At 54.0% G+C, this 19,277-nt stretch overlaps 2 protein-coding genes across 5 annotated transcripts in view; both read right to left on the reverse strand.

Annotated features, from left to right (window-relative positions):
- SART1 (spliceosome associated factor 1, recruiter of U4/U6.U5 tri-snRNP) lies at positions 1-15,913 on the reverse strand. Its single transcript, XM_074371702.1, has 20 exons — positions 15,520-15,913; positions 13,609-13,666; positions 13,168-13,223; positions 12,516-12,642; positions 12,285-12,390; positions 11,952-12,029; positions 11,744-11,843; positions 11,510-11,652; positions 11,183-11,389; positions 10,332-10,456; positions 10,120-10,253; positions 9,885-10,018; positions 2,491-2,664; positions 2,207-2,317; positions 1,797-1,884; positions 1,168-1,258; positions 932-1,067; positions 397-486; positions 174-295; positions 1-85 (listed from the first exon to the last, which is right to left on the reverse strand). Exons 1-20 carry the CDS (start codon positions 15,830-15,832, stop codon positions 67-69), a joined length of 2,412 nt encoding a protein of 803 aa, XP_074227803.1. The 5' UTR covers positions 15,833-15,913; the 3' UTR covers positions 1-66.
- The window catches only part of TSGA10IP (testis specific 10 interacting protein), a 27,127-nt gene continuing 23,677 nt past the window's right edge, over positions 15,828-19,277 (reverse strand). For 2 of the 4 annotated variants that reach the window (XM_045518225.2, XM_045518223.2), the window contains 3 exons: positions 18,079-18,178; positions 17,740-17,864; positions 16,212-17,130 (listed from right to left, as the gene is read on the reverse strand). In XM_045518225.2, coding sequence (XP_045374181.2) covers positions 17,001-17,130; positions 17,740-17,864; positions 18,079-18,178 — 355 coding nt within the window. In that variant the 3' untranslated portion in view covers positions 16,212-17,000. Of the gene's footprint in view, positions 16,098-16,211; positions 17,131-17,739; positions 17,865-18,078; positions 18,179-19,277 lie in introns of those variants that run through there. The other 2 variants (XM_045518224.2, XM_074371708.1) reach the window with 2 other exon arrangements.

The raw sequence follows: 19,277 nt of genomic DNA on the forward strand, positions 1-19,277 counted from the left end.
GAAAAAATAAGGAGGGAACTTTATTTAATATTAAAGTTGGGGAGGGGATCAGAAGGGAGGTCAGCTTCACTTGGTAATGGTGTTCCTGTGGAGAGAAGAGGGGCATGAGGCTGGAAAGTGAGTGTGGGCCTCCCCCTCCCCTAGCCCCCGCTGTCCCCCACCACCCCACTCACGCGTTCATGCTCTTGCCGCTGCCGCTGAGCACAATGTACGGCGTCTTCTGGGCCTTTTGCTTCTCCTGGAGCAGAGCCACAGTGCCCAGGGGAGTGTCACTGGAGCTCATCTTCTTCAGAAGCTGCGGGGTTGGGGCCAGTCAGCACGGGCAGGAGCAAGCCCCAGCACCTCAGCCGCCCCCAGTACATCGGAGCCCACCCCCAGGTCCCCTCGGGCACCCACCGCCTCCTCATCCAGCTTCTTCATCCGCCGCTCCGTCTTCATCTTGCCTGAGCCCTTTCCATGGAAGCGGTGGGACAGCTGCCGGAAAGCCTGCGACACGGGGCAAACTGTCAGAGCCGCCCAAGCCCAAATGGGCTGGGGGGGCGGCGGCTCACCCCACCCAGTGCCAGCCTGCAGAGGTGTGGTTAGGAAGGGGACAGAAGGAGGCGACCGACCCTGACACCCTCTGGGGTCCCCAGCACAGTGGGAGAGACAGACAGAGTCAGGGCACCTGGGCTGGGGCTGGAAGGAGGCGGGCAGCGGACCCTGGGAGTGTGTGGGGAAAGGCGCTGGTGGGTGGAAGACAGAAAAGGTGAGAGAGCAGGCCGTCAAGGGGGCAGGCGGGCAAAGGAACCAAGGTGCCCGTCTGGCCCTCCCACCAGGCCTGTGAAGGGGACTGCTGGGCCCACAGAGAAACGGACACCACCCGGCCCTCCAGCCCAGACCCCGTGGTGCAGCTCTGCCTCACGGCCCCACCTCAGAGAGACCCACTCACCTCCTTGGGGGTGAGTTTCCGGCCCGTCTCGTCCACGTACTCGATCTTAACATCGGGCTTGTAGCCGTCCTTCTCCTTGAAGTCCTGGGTGAAGCCGCGGTACTCCTCCCGCCGGCTGTACTTGTCATCGATGGCCCTGGCCCGAGACAGACAGGGCCTCAGTGCGAGCCACCGCCCACCCTGCCCGGGCCCCAGGAAGTGCAGCCCCGCCGACAGCAGACCCCAGCCACGCTCACATCTTGTCCTCGATGCAGTACACGGCCGACGGCAGGGACTTATTGGGCGCCTTCACCCGGGCCACCTTCTGTACCGTCGTCTCCAGCAGCCCTGGGGAGAGGGGGCTGTGAGACTCCAGGCTGCCCACCCCTCAGAGAGGCCTGGCCCAGGGCAGGCCTGACCCCCAGCAGCACAGCGGGCACTGTGGGACCCTCGCAGCCGTGCTGTGGGAGTGGACGGACATGGGGCCCACTGTGCAGACAAAGGAAATGGAGACTCAAGAGAAGGCAGGCCCTTGTCAAGAACCACTGGCCAACTAAATGGCAGGGCTGGGGTCCTAATGCCAAGGCCTCTCTGTGCCGCAGCCGGGGCTGTTTCTACTCCCCACGTTTCTCCCTGAAGGACACACCAGGCCTCAAAGGGCTGATACTGCATTGTGGGGGTATACGAGCACCAGCGTTGAAAATGGAGTGATGCCGCACGGAAAGGCCAGCCGCTACTGTGACAGCCCCAGAACCAGGGCGCCGGAGAGGGAGCAGCTCACAGAATCAGGAATGAGGAAGAGGCAGCAGAGGGACCTGCCTCACCGGCCTGGCCTGCCACAGTACCCAGGCTGTGGCAGGGCCCATGGCTGCCCCGAGTCCCTTACCTTTGTTCTGACACAGGAGCAGGGCAGCTGCCAGCCCTCTATTCACGATGGGCTCCTCGTCCAGGATGGTGGTGGAGGAGGCGGAGAACTGAGGGGCACACAGTGAAGGGGTGGTAAATGGGTCACAGGGGCGCTTTTCACCCCCACTGCCCTCTAGTCTGAGCACCCACCCCCACTGCACACAACCGCGGTCCTTTCCACACACCAGGTCGTGTGCCACGAGACGCCTCATTTAATCCTCATGATAACCCTATGAGGTTTATATGCCTCATTTACACACGGGGCGACCGAGGCTCTGAGACGTGGAGACCCCACGGCTAGGAAGACACCGAGCTGGGGCTGCTGCCCAAACAGCAGGGTCTCCTGCTCTTGAATCCTCCAGCTCCAGCCCAGGTCCCACTGCCCCTCACATCTTGCTGCTGCTTCTCCTCATCCAGGTTGACCGTGCTCCAGCCAATGTTCTCCTCCCCGTCGGATTCCGAGCCACCATTGGCCGAACGCTCCTCATCCCGCTCGAAGTCCTAGTGGACAGAAGACCAGGCTCAGCCCAGGCAGCCCAGCCAGCCCGCCCCACCGAGCACAGAGGCTTGTCCCTGAGGACCAGCCAGGCTGACACTGCTGCCCACAAAGTGTCCCCCGGCAAGAGCAGAGCAGACCAGGGGAGCGTGAGGGGGAGGGCTGCCCGGGGACCCACCATGAGCTCCTCCTGCTCCTCCCGGTTGCCGGCCAGCCCGTAGGTGGGGATCTCCCCCAGGGTGCGGCAGAACTCCGAAGTGGCGTTGAACACGATGGCCCCCTTCCGCTCCGGATCCTCCTCCTCCTCCCAGCCCCGCTGGCGAGACTCCAGCCTCTTCACGATTTCCACCACCTGGGGGAGGGAGCTGCTGTGGGCAAACCCAGAAGTCTCTGGGGTGGAGCCAGAGAGACCCAGGAACCAGAGACCCTCCCTGGTGGCAGTAAGATAAGCCATTCCCACTGCCACAGCTCCGACCAGTCCCTATTTCCTCCCTGACCCCACTCTGCTCTCCGCTCTGTGCCTGCATTGGTCTCACTGGCTCGCTTCTCTGCTCCAAAGCCATCAAGGGCTCCCTACTGCCCTTTGAATATCCAAAATCCCACACAGCCCTTCATGACCAGGCCTGTGCTGACCCTTCTCCAAAGCCCCTCCTCACTCCCACAGCCTCACACGTCTTCCTCCAGGGCCTAGTGCACAGCAAGACAGTGCCTCTCCCACCACTCCTCTGCCATCCACTGGTCACCACACAAACTCCAGTCTCAGAACTCAGCGTAAACATCCCTTCTCCTGGAACTCCTTCCCTGAGGCTGCAGTCAGCTGTTCTATGGAACTTCTACCTGCTTCCAGCACTGAATCCATCACCCACCCACCCTCTGCCTTCTCTCCCATCACAGCTGACGCCCGGCTTGCTCCTACCTCAGGCCACCCTTCTGTGGGCAAGGCTCCAAGGGCCCTCAAAACTCTGCTCCTGACATTACCCCCGCCTGACTGCGCTGTCCCCTCTACTGTGTCACTCACATCAGCACACAGGGATGACCTAGGATCTCCTCTCTTTTAAAAACTCCTCTTTCAACACTGCAGCCCAACCTCTCTCCCCCAGACAGCAAACTCTTCAGAAAAGTTTTTAGCCACCATGCCCACTTTTAAGCACCCCTTTTCCTTCCATCTTATTATATTACATTTATTTTTTAATGAACGTCATATACATAAGAGGCTTATTTATAACATATGCATACGTTTTAAAAAGTAACCACCCCCAAACACTCACGTACGCATCACCTGGTTGAGAAACATTATTAACACCCTTTCGGGCCCCAAGTGTCTCCTCCCACATATTTGTGGTCATGATTCACTGGCTTTCCTTTATAGTTTTGCCACATACAGACCTATCCACCAACAGTCTGTTACTTTGTTGTGCATTTTTTAAACATTATGTAATCTGAACCATTCTGTATGATTCCTCTATGATTTGTTTTTTAAAAAAAATAGATAATTTTAAGATTAATTTTGACATGAGTGGCTATAGTTCATCAGTTCTTCACTACAGAATCATCTTCCGTGACACGACCATACACCAATCTAGTTTTCTAGTGCACCAAGGATGGACTTTTCCTGTTACTATAAGTAACACAGCTAAAGCAATCTGATGCCAGATTCCCAGCACGCACGGGTGAACGTTTCTCTGGGGCAGACTCAGAGAGACAAATATCTTCTCCTTTTGGCCCGTCTTTTTACATTCCTCGTCTTTTTACAAAAAACTTAAGGTTTTAATTTCTAGGTAGTTAAATGTTCGTTTTCTTCTTCATGGTTTACGTTTTACATTTATAGCCTAAGGAATCTTTTTCTTGAAATAAGCCGGTCACAAAGAGACAAATACTCCATGATCTCACTGACGGGAGGTCCCTAGGGTAGGCAAGGTCACAGAGACAGACAGTGGAAGGGTGGCTGCTAGAGGCTGAGGGAAGGGAGAACGGGGAGTTAGTGTTCAGTGAGGACAGAGTTTCAGTTTTACAAGATGAAGAGGGTTATGGGGATGGTTGGTGGTGATGGCTGCACAAGATGATACATATTTAGTACCACAGAACCACACTTAAAAATGGTTAAGACAGTAAATCTCATGTGTATTTTAACACAATTTAAAAAAAAAGAATCTTTCTCTACCACAAAACCATAAACACAGTTTTTTTACTTTGTTCTCAAATATTAAAGTTTTACTTTTAAATTCTATCTGTAAATGAATTTTGCATAAGGTATGATGTACAAACCCAATTTCACATTTTTCCAAATAGAGAACCAATTGTCCAAATACCACTTACTGCCCTGAGTACTCTTCACACTGGGAGACCACCTGTCCTGCCTCAGGAGTCTGTTTCTGGGTCCCTCTATTTGATCTTGGCCCTATGAGTTCATTCTTATGACAATATCACACCACCTTAATTACAACTTTATAAAAAGACTTTGTAACCGTTACAGCAAATACCACCACCTAATTATTCCAGTGTCTTGGCTATTTTGGGGTCCTTTGATCTTCCAAGTAAATTTTAGAATCACCTTGCCAGGCTTCACAAAAATCCCTCCTGGATTTTTACTGGAATTGCATTTGATCTATAAATTAATTTGAGGAAACAGACATCTTCACAAAATTAGTCTTATCCATTAACATGGATGTTATAGACTGAATTATGTCCTCCCAAAATTCGTATATTGAAGCCTGCTTCTCCAATGTCACTGTATTTGGAGACAGGGCCTTTAAGGAACTATTAAAGGTCAAATGAGGTCATAAGGGTATGTTGGTGTCCTTGTAAGGAGAGACACTAGGGAGTAACACACAAAGGCCACGTGAGGACACAGAGAGAAGGTGGCCATTGCGAGCCAAGAAGAGAGTCCTCAAGAGAAACCAGACCTGCCAACACCTTGATCTTGGACTTCCAGCCTCCAGAACTGTTAGGATAAATTGCTGTTTTTAAGCCACCCAGTCTGCAGGATTTTGCTGTGGTAGCCCTTGATAACTAAAACAATATGTCTTGTTCAATGCCTTTCAAAAATGGACTATAATTTTCCCCACACAGATCTTGCACATCAATCATTCCTTTTTATATTGTTGCTATACTGATTATTCCTTATTTATATTGCTTTTTATTGCTACTATTTCATTATCTATGTTGCTTTCATAAATAGTGTCTTTTTAAAAATGACATTCCTATCTCTATGTTGCTGGTATACAGAAACACCATGAACTTTTATCTATTAATCTTGTGTCTAGCAACCTTGTTAAAGCCTAGGTCTGGCCCCCATTTCCCACCTGCCCACAGAGCCTGCTGGGAGCATCAGTGACATCCACACTGTCCGATCCAAAGGGCAGTTCCCGTCTTCCTGTTCTGCAAACTGCCTGAAGCAGGCGTCCCAGCTGCTCTCACCCTCCCCTCCTGACCTGCTTCACACCATTTCCTCTTTACCCTCCTCAATTGCTCTGTCTCAGGCTCCTCTCAGAGGCCCCCCCTTCTCTCCTTGATCTACACGAACTCTCCTGATTCCATCCAGTCCTCTGCCTTTGAATCCCATCTACATGCTGACTTCTGTTTCTCTCTCCCCAGAAGTTCAAATCCATACATCTACTGGCTACTCAATATCAATCATTCCAAAAAGGAGGGAACTCAAACCCAACTCAAACAAAACCGAACACTTGATTTTCTTCCCCAAACCCAGCCCTCCCCTCGCCTTTCCCATCTCAGTACCTGGCCCGGCCAGCAGGAAGCTTTTTAAGACTCAGAAGTCACCCTTATCTTTGGATCCACTCACCTCCCACGTGCAAGCACTGTCAATTCCACCCCCAATTATATTCCAACTACAACCATTTCCTCCTGTCTCATGATCACCCTCTCTTGAGTGCATGACCATAGCAGCTTCTTCTAACTGATCTCCTTCCTTCCGCCTGTAACCTGTTTACTCTTTCTTTGTACTGTGGCCAAAATGATCTTTGAAAAAAGAACTCAGATCAAAGCCCTCTGATGGCTAAATCTTTCCCTCGACAGCAAGGCTCTACCTTCCCTGGGCTCTTGACTGCCGGTGCGTCCTGCCCCCTCTCTCCTCTCACCGGCCCTTCCGCTCCCTCCTGAGTGGCCAGGGCTCCGGGCATTCTCTCATCTCTGAGCTGCACCCCGGACACCGCAAGACTCCTTCATTCAGCTCTCAGGTCAGTTATCACCTCCTCCGGTAGGTTTTCCAGCGCCTCAATTTAAAGCAGGAGCACTCCCTCACCCTACTCCCTCTCCATCATCCTTCCGTGTTCAATTGCACATTGGTACCGCTACGCGAGTCATGCTCTTATCTCCTCTTGTCTCCACTGGAACAGAAAGAAGTCCCTTGAGGACAGGGATGTCTGTGCCTCTGGGTGCTACAGTGCAGTGGGTGCTTAATAAACATCTTAATGAACGAGCAGGGACTCTTCCACTGCAGGTGGGGCTCTGTGGAGGTACCTTGCTCCCCACCACACCCAGCAGGCACACCTCTTCCTCCTCAGTCCTGTCATTTCCCCACCTCCTCCCCTCTCCCCTTCTCTCACTAAGGATCTCAGCACCAGCCTGCCGTTTTTCTCTCCATTTCCACTCCTGTCTTCACTCCCGGTGACCTCCTGATCTCACCTCTAAGGACCGTTTTCAACTGCTCCCTCCAGGGGTGATACTCCTGCCCTGATGGATCATCGCCCAATGGCCATGGCCCCTTCAAGGCCTCGCCTCCATGCACACGCATTCACACTGCTCCATCCTGTCTTTCCAGCTCACTTGCTCCATTAAACTCAATCCAATAATTCTTCACCCTCATCGAGGCTTCAGTCCACATCTTCATAGCCTTCCCTCCCCTGAGTATGTCTCTCATCACCAAGCTTGGATTCTACATATCAGCATAGTCCCTCCTTCACAAACACTAACTGCCTTGCCCCTCTCTCCCTAGAGAAGCCAATATTGATTAACCCCAACTGTCATCTACTAAGTTGACTAGATGGAACAGCTGAACAGATGAGAGAAATCATTATTCCATAAAAGTGCTCACCTGACCCACTTCAGAATCATAACCACTTATCACAAATGGGGAGTCCCCACAAATCTGCAGTGAGCAGTCAACACTGCCCAGCAGGCCTCCTCCCCTCCTTTGGTGTGCCTGGTGTCCACTCTCCAAAAATGTCCCACCCCTCCTCAAACCCTACAGCCCTCCCCCAACCACCTGCCACCTCTGCCACCTTCTCACTGAAAAACAGAAACAGTGAGACAGGAGCTCCACTTGCCAGTTACCTGCACCTGCTGTCCCCTCCCCCACCTTCCCTCCTGAAATCAACACCACCAACATGACCTGGCTTCTCTCGCAGGCCACCCTCCACTTGTACACCAGGTCCCAACCCCGCTTGCTTCTTAAAGACTTGCTCCTGAACATATCTCCTTTCCACCGTGGATTTCTCTCTCTCTTTCTCCTGGATCGACATCAAACATACTCCAGAATCTCTATCACTGAAAAAAGCTCCTTCGAGTGTGTGCAACTTGATTAGATACTGATTAAAACAAAATAAAAACTAAAAAGACGTTTTGGGGGATAACTGGGAAACTGTTACATGGATGGCTATTTCACAGCATTTAGGGAATTTTTAAAGCCATAAGGGAACGTCCTTATGTTCAGAGATGAAGTACTTAGGGGTGAAGTCATATGTCAGCAACTTAGATCCAGTGTATCAGAAAAAAAAAGAGAGAAAGACAGAAAGCACTGTGATGAAATACTTACAATTACTGAATCTAAGAGGAGGCATGAAAGTGTTCACTGTAATATTCTTTCAGCTTTTCTGCATGTAAATGACGTGGGGTGTGGGGTGCGGTTCAGATATGTGTAAAACTTTCCTGGATGATGCCAACATGTGGCCAGGCTGAGAACCACTGGGCCACAAAACCTTTACAGTCCTTTCAGCCATAAACTCTATGGTTCTCGAATACAATTTTTTTAAAATATTAATGCTATTAATTATTAACTATGAAAAAGAAAAACCTCCCTCAACTTGATCCCCTCTCAGCTATTGCCCCATTTCCCCGTCCTCTTTAGAGTGGGAGGGGGGCAAACTGTAGCCCACCGCCTGCTCTTACAAAGTTTTACTGGAACACAGTCACACCCATTGGCTACAACAGCAGAGCACCTGGGTAGCTCTGAGACTGTAAGCCTCAAATATTTACTCTCCGGCTCTTTAACAACAAGTTTGCCTACTCCTGCTCTAAAGAAGTATCCACCTCCCTCCCTTTTTTTTAAATTGAAGTACAGTCAGTTACACTGTGTCAATTTCTGGTACATAGCAAGTCCCGGCTCTCACTTCCCCAACTCCCATCTCTTTTCAGTCCTCTCCAAGCTACTGTCTCCACCATGGCATGGTCTCCGCCAGGCCAAATCAGCCCTGCCTCTCAGTAGTGTTAGACGCCACCCTCCCTCTCCCTGACGCCCCTCCTTGGCCCTGGGATGCCCCCAGGAGCCTCCTCCTCAGGGGCTGCTCTTCTCTGACTCCTCTGCAGAAGCACCCGCCTCTACTCTACCCAACACGGTGGGCTCCCCGGGGTCCCTGCCGCAGCCCCTCTCTCCAGCCCTACTCTCCCCCTAGTGGGAGGTGAAGGGTTACCAGTGTGGACTCTGGAGTCACGCTGTTCAAATCCCAGCTCTGCCACTTACCAGTCACGTAACCTTGGGCAACTTGCCTAACGCCTCTGTGCCTCAGTTTCCTCATCTGTAAAATGGAGATAACAGAACCTTCCTCATAGGGTGTTGTTGTGAGGATTAAATGAATCAGTATACAAAGCACGTAAGCAGTGCCTGGCACACGTTAGTGCCCTGTGAGGGCCAGTGACGATCATGGCCTCAAGGCCCAGTACTGACTTCTCCACCTCACCTCACCATCCCCTCACTCTGCTCCAGCCTCCCTGCTCCTCAAACACCCTAACGTCATTTCTCAAAAGACATGTGCTGTCCCCACGACCTGAATGTCTGCCTACCTTACCTCCACTCCCGAGTCCGTGCAAGATTAGCTCCTTTGTGTTGCTTCAGTCTCAGCTCAAATGTCACCCCTTGAAAGGTCTTCCCTGAATAACCAATCTAAGAGACCCTCCAGTTACTCTCGCTGGGTTGTCTGTGCAGCTCTAACCACAATCAGAAATTACTCTGTTTGCTTGTGTTCACAAGTTCACTGCTATTTCTGCCCCCATGAAAGGCAGCTCCGTGAGCATAGGGCCCCTGGCTGTCATGTTCCCCAGTGACTCCCCAACCCTAGAAATAGCCTCACTCACAGCAGGCACACAACACGTGGTCCAGGAGGAAAGAAGAGAGGGGAAGACCCAACCATTAAAACAACCCACAGTAAAAACACTGCAGAAACCTAAAAACCTACCAATAACACGATGTGAAACAAAAACAGAGGGTGCAAATTGGAATGTGTGTGCTGCCAACAACAGCAGAGGAGCACGTGTTCCTAAGGACAGATCCCCGCAGACACACCTGTCCCCGAAGGCCACAGCCCCTACTCGCGCCTGTGCCCAGCCCCTGGGGCCCCTTACCTTCTCGCCACTGTCCCGCAGCTGCTGTAGCTGCCGCAGCCGGCGCCCCTTCTCCAGCTGCTTCTGCAGCTCCAGCTCCGCCTCGTCCTCCTCCAGCACCTCTGGGGACCCTGATTGTGGTGCTCCGCCCTCCTCTGGTGGAAACACGGGAGACGCCTGCTCAGATGGTCTCCTTGGCCCCTGGGATCCGTCCCTGCCCCTTCCGCCCACCCTCAGCTGCCTGGGGCCCCCTCACCCTCATCACTGATGTCCATATTCTCCACTCGGGTGTCATCGGACTGCGGGGGCTGTGGCACGGGCTCCTTCTCCTCCTCTTCCTGGGCCTCCTCGTCAGCCTCGGGCACTCGGCGCCGGCCCCGGCCCCGTAGTCTGGATGAAGAGGCCTCTCTGTGAGAAATGACCCTGGGCCGGGCCAGCCCCACACACCGCCCCTGTGTCCAAGCCCACCTGGAGCCGAAGTCCCCATCTTGAGTTTGGTCCCCAAGAGGCAGCAGGTCGTCAGCCCGCACTACCACCTCCTTCTCCTTCTTGCGGATCTTCTTCACCCTCCGCTTGGTCTTTTTAAAGGTCACCTGAAGGGAGGAGAGAGAAGAGATGTGGGGGTGGGAAGAGGGGAAGGCGGACAGCCGCAGTCCACGAGCACGAACACTTTAGTGTCTCTCTGTGCCAGCGCCGTCCCAAGTGCTTCACATACATGAAAAAGACGTGAGGCTGAGCAATTATCATCCCACCAGTGTGATGGGGACAACTGAGGCACAGGGCTGTTAAGTTCCTTGTCCAAAGTCACCCAGCTCCTAAACAGGAGAGCTGGGACTGGAATCCCGGGAGTCTGGCTCCAAGTCCTGCTCTTCACCACTTAGCAGGCAACTCCCTGAGCCAGCTGTCCACCCGCATGTTCACAGTCCTCCAAAATGCAACATCCACATATAGCTATAAACTCACCACCTACCAAATGACCACCAATCCTTACAAGAGTCCTCAAGAGGTGGCTCCTGCCACCCCTCTTTCAGATGAAGAACCTCAGGCTCATAGTTAAATGACTCACCCAAGGCACAAGCTGGCTATGTGGCAGAGCCTGGATGGACACCAACTCAGGGCCACCTGGCTCACAGTCTCTGTTCTGTCTACACTGACTGCCTCCCCACAGCACATCCCCACCCAGGGCTTTCAACTACTGTTCAATCCCAAGAGCCAAGCACCACGTGATCACTTGACCTCCTCCTTAGCGCATTCAGGTAGCACGTGACCTCTGAGGGGAGGAAGGATCGCGACACCAATCACAGGGTCTCAGGGCTCACCATCTCCTCAGGCGTGAGGTACTCAGAGGCGAGCCGGGGCCCAGCTGTGCTCAGGGACTGAGCCTGCAGCCGCAGCTTGGCCCGGATCTCTTCCAGTTCCCGTTCCCGGAGGCCATCGGCAGTGCCACCCTGCTCCAAACGGAAGGAATGTGGCCGCTCGCCCTCCAGCTCCTCGTCGTACTTGGACAGGATAGAGCGAGGTTTTTGCTGCAAGGCAAAAGGTCCATGTTGGGACCCAGCTCGGCTCCTGAAATGCCACAGAGTCGCCCCTCCTCACAGCTCCCCCGCCAACACCCTCCGCTCCGGCGCCCACACTGCCCGGCCTGCCTGCGCCAAGTCGTCCACGCTCTCGTCCTCTGCGTACGGCAAGTAGTCAGGCTTCTTCTTGCGCAGCTCCACATTCTTCTCCGCCCGCTCCTTATCCAGCAGGTTCACGTTCACCAGCACATCCTCCTCCTCCTGCAGCACTCCTAGGGGCAGGGCAGAGGCAGCAGCCGTTCACATTAGCCCTCAACTCTGCAGCGCCTGTGCCCTCAACCAGGCTGCCCCGGTTCAACCCACCTTTGTCCTTGAGCGTGAGGATCACAGTCTCCCCCTCTCGGAAGGAGTCAATGGCGTGCTCCACAGTGAGGCCCTGCAGGTCCCGAGCACTGTATAGGTCCTAGAAGGGAGGCAGAAGGTCCAGCCAAGTCAGGAGCCCCACCCACCTGGCCCTGGGATCCCCCCAGCACCAAGGACAGAAGCCCCCCAGCTGCTCCAGCTGCCTCACCTGCCGCCTGTGCCCAAACTCCTCCTCCACTAGGGTGCTGACACCAAACTCTTGGTCCATCTCCTCCAGAAGCTTGGCCTATGGGACAGGGAGGGAGGTGACCTATGACGTCAAGCTATCCAAGATCACCAGAAGGCGCGGGGCTTTACCAAGTGGGAATGCAAAAGAACTGGCCTTGCAGGCAAGCTGCTGAGAATCCTGCAGAGGTGCCACTGACCACAAGATCTTACCTCTCTGAGCCCAGTCTCACCTCCCAAGGGTCAGTCTCCTGCCTCACTGGCCAGCCAGGCCACCGGAGGCACTGAGCAACATCCCACCCACCCAGAACCTCACCCTCTTCTCTGCCAAGTCCTTCTCCTTCTGCAGCTGCCGGCTCCTCTCGATCCAGGCTGCAGTGTCATCCAGCCAAGGGTCATCCTCCCCCAGAGTCTTTATCTTCCTGAAGAGAGAAGAGAGAAGAGAGTGACCTTCTGCAGAGCCAGCTCCTGCTCCCCTACCCCATCTCCAGAGTCCCTGGGCACCTTCTTGGGCCCTCCCCTGGGCTGCCCTGCAGGGACCACTCACCCCAGTTTTTGGTTCAGGAGGCGCTTCTCTTTGGCAGCCGCCAGCTTCTCTCGTAGCTCCTCTCGCTGTCGCAAGGCCATGGGGTTGATGACATCGGCTGTCACGGGCTCCTCCTTGGTGCCCGCCTCTGGAAGGGAGGCCCAGACGTGAGGCTATGCCCGCCCATGGCTGGTGGGGAGAGGAGGGAGCCACTCACACTGCCCTCTTCTGGCTCAGGGAGCCAGAAGGGGCCAGGAGTGGGGGAGAGTCCTTCACCTCCCAATTCCTACATGATCCCACACTCCCATGTCACCCCCACAGCATGACGGGACCCTCCACGCCTTCCAAAGCCCCTCTGATCATACTTAAAAAAAAAACAACAAAAAAACTAACAGCAACCACCTGCACAGCCCAGATCAGTCTACAGCACTGTGCACATCTCTTGGCCCACCTAATGCCACCTCACAGTCAGCATGAGGAGGCGACAACAACTGTTCAAACAAAGAACGAGTTGAGTCCTGGACCCACATCAGCAAAGAGGGCCCCGTGCCTACCAGCCAGCGTGCGCACACACACACACGACTAACTGGTGCTGAACCTGCTCTTGAACCCCACTTTCTTCAAAGACCCCTTCAAATGCTCTCCCTCCCTGTATTCGCAGCCCCACACTTACCCTTCTTGACGGCATTGACCTCCAAGGGTTTCAGCCCCAACTTTGCCCGGAGTTTACTGAGGACGAGAGATACAAGTATTAGGAGCTGTAAAAAAAAATGGGAGCACCAAATGCATTTTTGGAGAGACCAGGGGTGAAAACAGGATAGGACTAAGTGGTCCCAAGGGTCCCAAACACAGGGCCTGATTCAGGCTGACCAGGACAATGGGAAGGGCGCTGGCCTCCATGAGGCCCGGCCTGCCCCAAACCTGTGAAATGCTCTCTTTTCTCTTGAGCCTTAGTGTCCTCTTCTGTAACTCAAATGGTTGGCTGAAATGATTTATATGGCACTTCCAGTTCCAATCAGAACACTTTACTGTGTGAGAGCCTCCCCAGACAGCTGCCCCAGAAGCTGCCCGTCTCCAAAGGAAAAAACAGAAACCTAAAGGAAATAGTACTTACTTGGTTTCCTCGATGCTGAGTGACGAGGCATCTCCTGAGCTAGTTTTGGAGCTGGCAGCTGGAACAAGAAGAAGCAGAGCTCAGGAGCTGAACATAGGGCAGAGAAGCCACATCCTTGACTCCAGCTGTAGTGCCAAAGATGAGGGCCGCTCACATGCACCTAGGCCTGTGGGGACACCAGCCCACAGCAGGCTTCCCCCACCCTGAGGCTCCCTCTACCCATGCCCCAGTCTCTGAGAATGGCACCTCTACACACCTTCCTTTCCTGATCCACTTTCCTTTTCTGCCACCTCTCCACTTTCGCACATTCTGTGTTTTCCACCTGCACTGCCCTCTCTGGCTTCACTCTGATTAACAAAATCCTATCCAAATGCAACAATCAAATGCCACTTCCTTCATGGAGTTCTGCTGGATTATTGATCAGAATGAACTGCTCTCCCCTGAACTCCAAAGCATGGTCACAGTCACTTCTGGATCTGTTTCTTCTCACAGGGCAGGGATCGTGTCAGCAGCATGACTGTGTCCTCTGTATAATTCATGCAGTCAAGAAACACACTTATTTGTGCCTGCTTCATGATAGGTTTTGAAGACACAGAGATATAGGAACATTTGTGACCTCCTCCACTCACCTTACAAATACCAAATAACTTCACTAAACACCACAGACAGCAGCCAGACACGACCAGATGGAGCTCCCCTAGCCAGTTGCCACCATGTACTCTTTCTTCCAGCACACTCACCTCACAAGCTACCTCTCCCCCTTTTATCCCACCTGGACCCTGTATCCCAACCCCTCCAGGAACTCTCCAAGGTCACCAGCCTCCTTTCTAAATCCAATGGATACTTTTCAGCTTTGGTTTTGCCTGATCTCCCATGGTGTGTGACCCTGTTGATCATTCCACAGATCCCATGACACACAGTCAATGGGTTTCCTGCTTTGGGGGATATCCTATCTCCTTTTCTGTAGCATCTGGCTCTACCTACTACTAAAAGATTGTCATTTCTCAGGTTCTACTCCCAACCCTGGCTTCTCACTCCTCACTCTCTCAGGGGACTTCATTTGCCACCTAAATACTCATGACTCCCAAATTCCTCTATCCAGCCCAAATTCTGGGTTTCTCCATGCACATCAAATGCAACAATCTCCCCAAAACTGAATTCATCTTCTCCTTCCCAAAATTTGCTTCTCTTCCAAACGCCTCAATTTCAGTAGACCACAGTACCACCCACCTGGTCACTTAAACCAAAATTCAAAGAGGCATCCTCTATTCTTCTTCTCCTTCCCACCCTCATCCAAATGCTAAGTTCTGTTACTTCCTCCTCCAAAACACCTCTCCCATCTGTCCGCATCTCTCCATCCCGTTGCTGCTGCATTGGTGCAAGGCCACCATCAGCCCTCACCTCACCTCCAGTGTTGACTGTCCGTGACCCAGTTCTCAACACAGTGATCTTTGCAAAACATGAATATGACCACCTCACTCCCCAGCTCAAATTCATAACTCCCCACTATTACCACAAGTAAATTTCTTAACAGGGCCAGCAGGGCCCTTTGTGTTGGATCCCTGCCTATTACAGCGTTCCATCTCTACTATGAACTCTACACAACTTGCCCAATACTGGGTTTCTTCTTGTCTCTGCACATGCTGGTATCACTTCATTCATTCATTCAATGCATTGACTGAGAGCCTATGATACGCCAATTGAGGAAAACAGAGAGTATCTCCATCTTCACGGAACTTTAGCAGAGAAAGACACTCTTTAATCCCACATAGCCGTAGAAAAACCGTTTAATAAATGCTAATGAAGAGAGCCTAGGGATGCCTCGACCTGGCGAGCTTGGCCTCAGTACCCAGGGCCCACCACCCCGGGACCTCCCGTCGCCACGCCACCCGCACAGGCCCCACCCCTCACCGGCCTCATAGCCGTCATCTCGCTTCTCCCGCTTCACGCGCCGTTCAGAGGGCTCTGTCTGGCTGCGCTCCCGCCCGTGCGTGCCGCTGCGGGCCTCAGCTTCGGTCCCGCGCCGCCCGCCCCCGCGCTCGCCTCCACGCTCCCGGCTTCGCTTCCGTCTTTCGCCGCCACTGCTACTGCCGCCTCCACTCCGGTGCTTGTGTTTTTTGTGCTCCCGGTGCCGAGGCAGCTGCTCAGTGGTGCCCCCGGTGCTGGCCGCTGCCGTAGTCCCGGCCGCCTCCTTCTCCCCGCGGTGCTTCTTTGACGACCCCATGGTGGTCAGTCCACCCTGAGCCCGGCCGCCGCCGAGCCCCGACGACGCAAAATGGGAACACTTCCGGGTCGCCCGCAGCCGCGGTCGTATTGCCGGAAACCAAGAGAGGCTGCTTCCGTCGTTTGCTTCGGAGGCGGCCCCAAAGGCTCATGGGAAGGCCGGGATCGGAGCCCGACTGCGCATTCGCGGCCGCCTCGGGCAGGGTGGCCGTCTTTGAGCAGGTGGTCCAATTGAGCATGCGCTTCTCAAGGTTCGCGGCCCCGGTCTGGGAAAGACCGCATGATAAGAGCTTTAAGGACCTAGGGGCCACCTAAGCCAGCATCCCCGGAGGTGGAAGCCCCTTCTAGCCTCCCTCCGCCTGCACACCCTCAGCCACCGGAAGCTCGCTGCCTGATTGACTTTGTGTGGGCAGCGCCCACCGCTCCAATAGGCTCCCTCCTAGTGGACTCCCTGCGGTCCTGGCTTCATCAGGTGTTGGACGACGTAGCATGTCTTTCCCTGAGACTCCCAGCTCCACATCCCGGCCTCCTCCCAAACCCTACTAGTACTGCCAGCAAACGGTGACTTCCCATGTTCCCTGGATTGGATTTTTTAACCTGCGCTCTGTAAACTGCTAAGGAGCTCCAGCTGAGCTTCTGCGTGTCTGTGAACCCCTTGAAATTGAATGCAAAATCTGGCACATCCGTGTGTGTGAGCTGCTTTTTTTTTTCATCCTTGAGGAGACGGGCTCTAACTAGAAGTTACTTAACATTAGAAGCTCAGTTTACACAATCCCTCCTGACACCCCCACCTCAGAGTTGCTCGATCTAGCAGCCCATCTGTTATAGTGTGATCAGGCACCCATTTAAAGGTTTGTCCCCCTCCCACGCAGGACTGGGAATTCCCAAAGGCAGAAGCCATTCTGTCCTATAAACTTGAATTTCCAGGACCCAGCATTTCTAGGAGGAGTTGCAGCTGTTGCTCTTAGAGATGCCCCCTCTTCAGGAACAGAGGCAGGGCCTTGTGTGCTGGGAGGGGGCAGCCAGAACAGCCAAAGTTCTTGGGGGATGTGGGGACAAGCTAAGCGTGCTGCCTACACACCTGCCACCGCCTACTCCCAACCCGCATCACAGCCTCTTCCCACCACACCAGAAATCCCACACTGTATTTTCCACAAAGCATTTAATTTTTATCTCTTGGACTGGGCTCTGGGTCTGGGCTTTGGGTGGAGTGCCTGTCCGGCTGGCTGCTGGTGGGTTCTGTCTTTAGGGGGCTCTGAGAAGAGTGCACCATTCTTGCCCCCACTGACCCATGGCTCCCTTGAAGATGAAGACACAGATAGAGGCCACTGGGCTATGCAGCTCCCCACCCACCCCTGCCCCCATGCCCAAGGAGACCTGGGCTGTAGGAAGGGAAACGCCAACATCACTGACGTCGTGGGTTCAAATCTGGCTCCTATGCTGTGTGACCCTTGGCAAGTGACTTTTCCTCCTGAGCCTCGTAACCCCTGCTCTGCACTACCATGTGTGAAGTGACCAGTATGGCACCAGCCATGATGGGGGCTTGGTGTGTGGCCGCTCAGGTGGCTGTAGGTTCCCAGACTGGCTCTGCTGCTTATTCATCCTAAGGCCTTGGGCAAGATCCTACCCCTCAGGTCCTTAGTTTCCTCTTTGGAAATAGGGAAAATAACCCTGGCCCAGCCTTCCTTGGGTGGTGGAGGACAGGACCTGGGGAAGGCCCTGCTGACTGCTAAAGCTAGACAGAGTCCTCTAGGTCAGAGAGGGGACGGGGCAAGCCTGAAGCCCAGATCCAGGTGGATCGATGTGGCTGCCCATGGAGTCTTTCCCAGGACAGCAAGACAGCTGGATGAGACCCTGTGGGGCAGAGTGCTGGCGACTCTGCCCTTCCTCCCTATAGTTGGGCCTTACCTGAGTTTCTTGGGGGTACCCTCAGTTTCCCCCTTTCCTGCCTGAGCCAGCAGCTGCTTCTCATCCAGTCCCAGTGCCGACAGCACCTGGGAGAAGCGCCGGGTCACAGTAAGCCGGGCATTGACCTGAAGAGAGAGAAGAGGGGTTCCCTGCTTCACCAGGGCTGCCCAGGTCACGGTGAGGCTCTGATTACTGCAGGGGTCCCAGGGCTTCCAGGTAGGCAGCAGCCTGGGGGCCCCAACTCAGGGGATCCACTCCCACCTCATCTCCCTACCCACTCAGCCAGTGAGAAGCTCTGTCCTCAGGGAGGCCGCATGCTTGCCCAGGTGCTCGCCTCACCTGCATGGCCTGCTGGAACAGGTAGGGCCGGGCCTGCACCCTGTGCCGGATGCCTTGCAGCTCTGCCTGGTACTCAGCAAAGCGCTGTCGCTCCTGGCGCCTGTGGGGAGACAGGCCTCTGGGCAGCTAACCATGGACATGAGCCATCCCCCCTCCTGAGCCTACTCAGCCTCACTACCTCCTTCCCGAGCTTTGCAAAACCGTTCCCTTCCCGTCCTTTGCTAGGACTCCTCTGAGGCCGAGGGGGTGGGAATTATTTGCCCCATTTTACCCATGACACACCTGAGGCTCAGGAGGGTGGAGGGGCTTGTTCAAGATTGCACAGCTGGGAAGTGAGGGCCTGAGCCCAAGTCTGCAGGCTGTGCTCCTCCCAAGGGAGCTGGGGATGGGGCAGCACTGGCTTCTGAGCAACAGGACATCTGCTTGCACAGACTCTCCCCTCCCCACGTCCACCCCTCACCTGCCTACACTGCGCCCTTGAGGAGGGAGCTGTGGCTGTTGGCTGTGACTCTGGGCAAGGCCCCATTCTGGGCTCTTGGGTTCAGTTTTCTTCCCTGTGCTCTAGCCGGGATTGGACAAGCTTGCCAGCATTGTCCGTGGTTCTTATAATCCGATAGCTTAGAAAACGGGACAGAGGAACTAAAGAAATGTGTTGCAAACAAAAGAACACATCCCAGAAAGATCCAGTTTCCACTGAGGAAGCACAATCCCATTTACAAAAACCCAGGTTGTGCGCTTGTCAGGAATCTCCTCAACAAGCTGCATGTCCTTGCAGGGGCCCTCTGGCCACATCAAACACGGGACTGGGCATCCTGTGCAGCACACGAGAGAGGCCGAGGGGTATGGTGGCAGCACCCCCAGACAGGACAGGAGGGGAGAGGCAGACGAGACTCCGAGACTTGTGCTGGGCACTCTGGCAAGTGTGCTGGGCCCCATGAAAACACACAAGCTTGCTGGGCCAGGCCTCTTATCGATGTGCCAGGGAAGGAACCTTCCTCCATTCAAGAAAAAGATGGCGGTGGTTATAGCTCAGTGGTAGAGTGTGTGCTTAGCAGGCATGAGGTCCTGGGTTCAATCCCCAGTACCTCCATTAAATAAATAAATAAACCTAATTACCTCCCTCAGTCAAAAATTTTTTTTAAAAAAATAAAGAAAAAGATGGACTTGAAAATGAACAGAAGTCACTGCAAAAAGGAGCC

This window comes from Camelus bactrianus, chromosome 10 (genome assembly GCF_048773025.1).
Source record: "Camelus bactrianus isolate YW-2024 breed Bactrian camel chromosome 10, ASM4877302v1, whole genome shotgun sequence".
Classification (NCBI taxonomy): domain Eukaryota; kingdom Metazoa; phylum Chordata; class Mammalia; order Artiodactyla; family Camelidae; genus Camelus; species Camelus bactrianus.

Excerpts from the sequence above, each read along its gene's own strand:
- SART1 (XM_074371702.1), bottom strand. The coding sequence starts at position 15,832 with ATGGGGTCGTCAAAGAAGCACCGCGGGGAGAAGGAGGCGGCCGGGACT. Across the intron at positions 12,643-13,167 it reads GGTCAATGCCGTCAAGAAGG|AGGCGGGCACCAAGGAGGAG; the intron begins GTAAGTGTGGGG and ends CCTCCCTTCCAG. Across the intron at positions 10,254-10,331 it reads GATGGGGACTTCGGCTCCAG|ACTACGGGGCCGGGGCCGGC; the intron begins GTGGGCTTGGAC and ends CTCTTCATCCAG.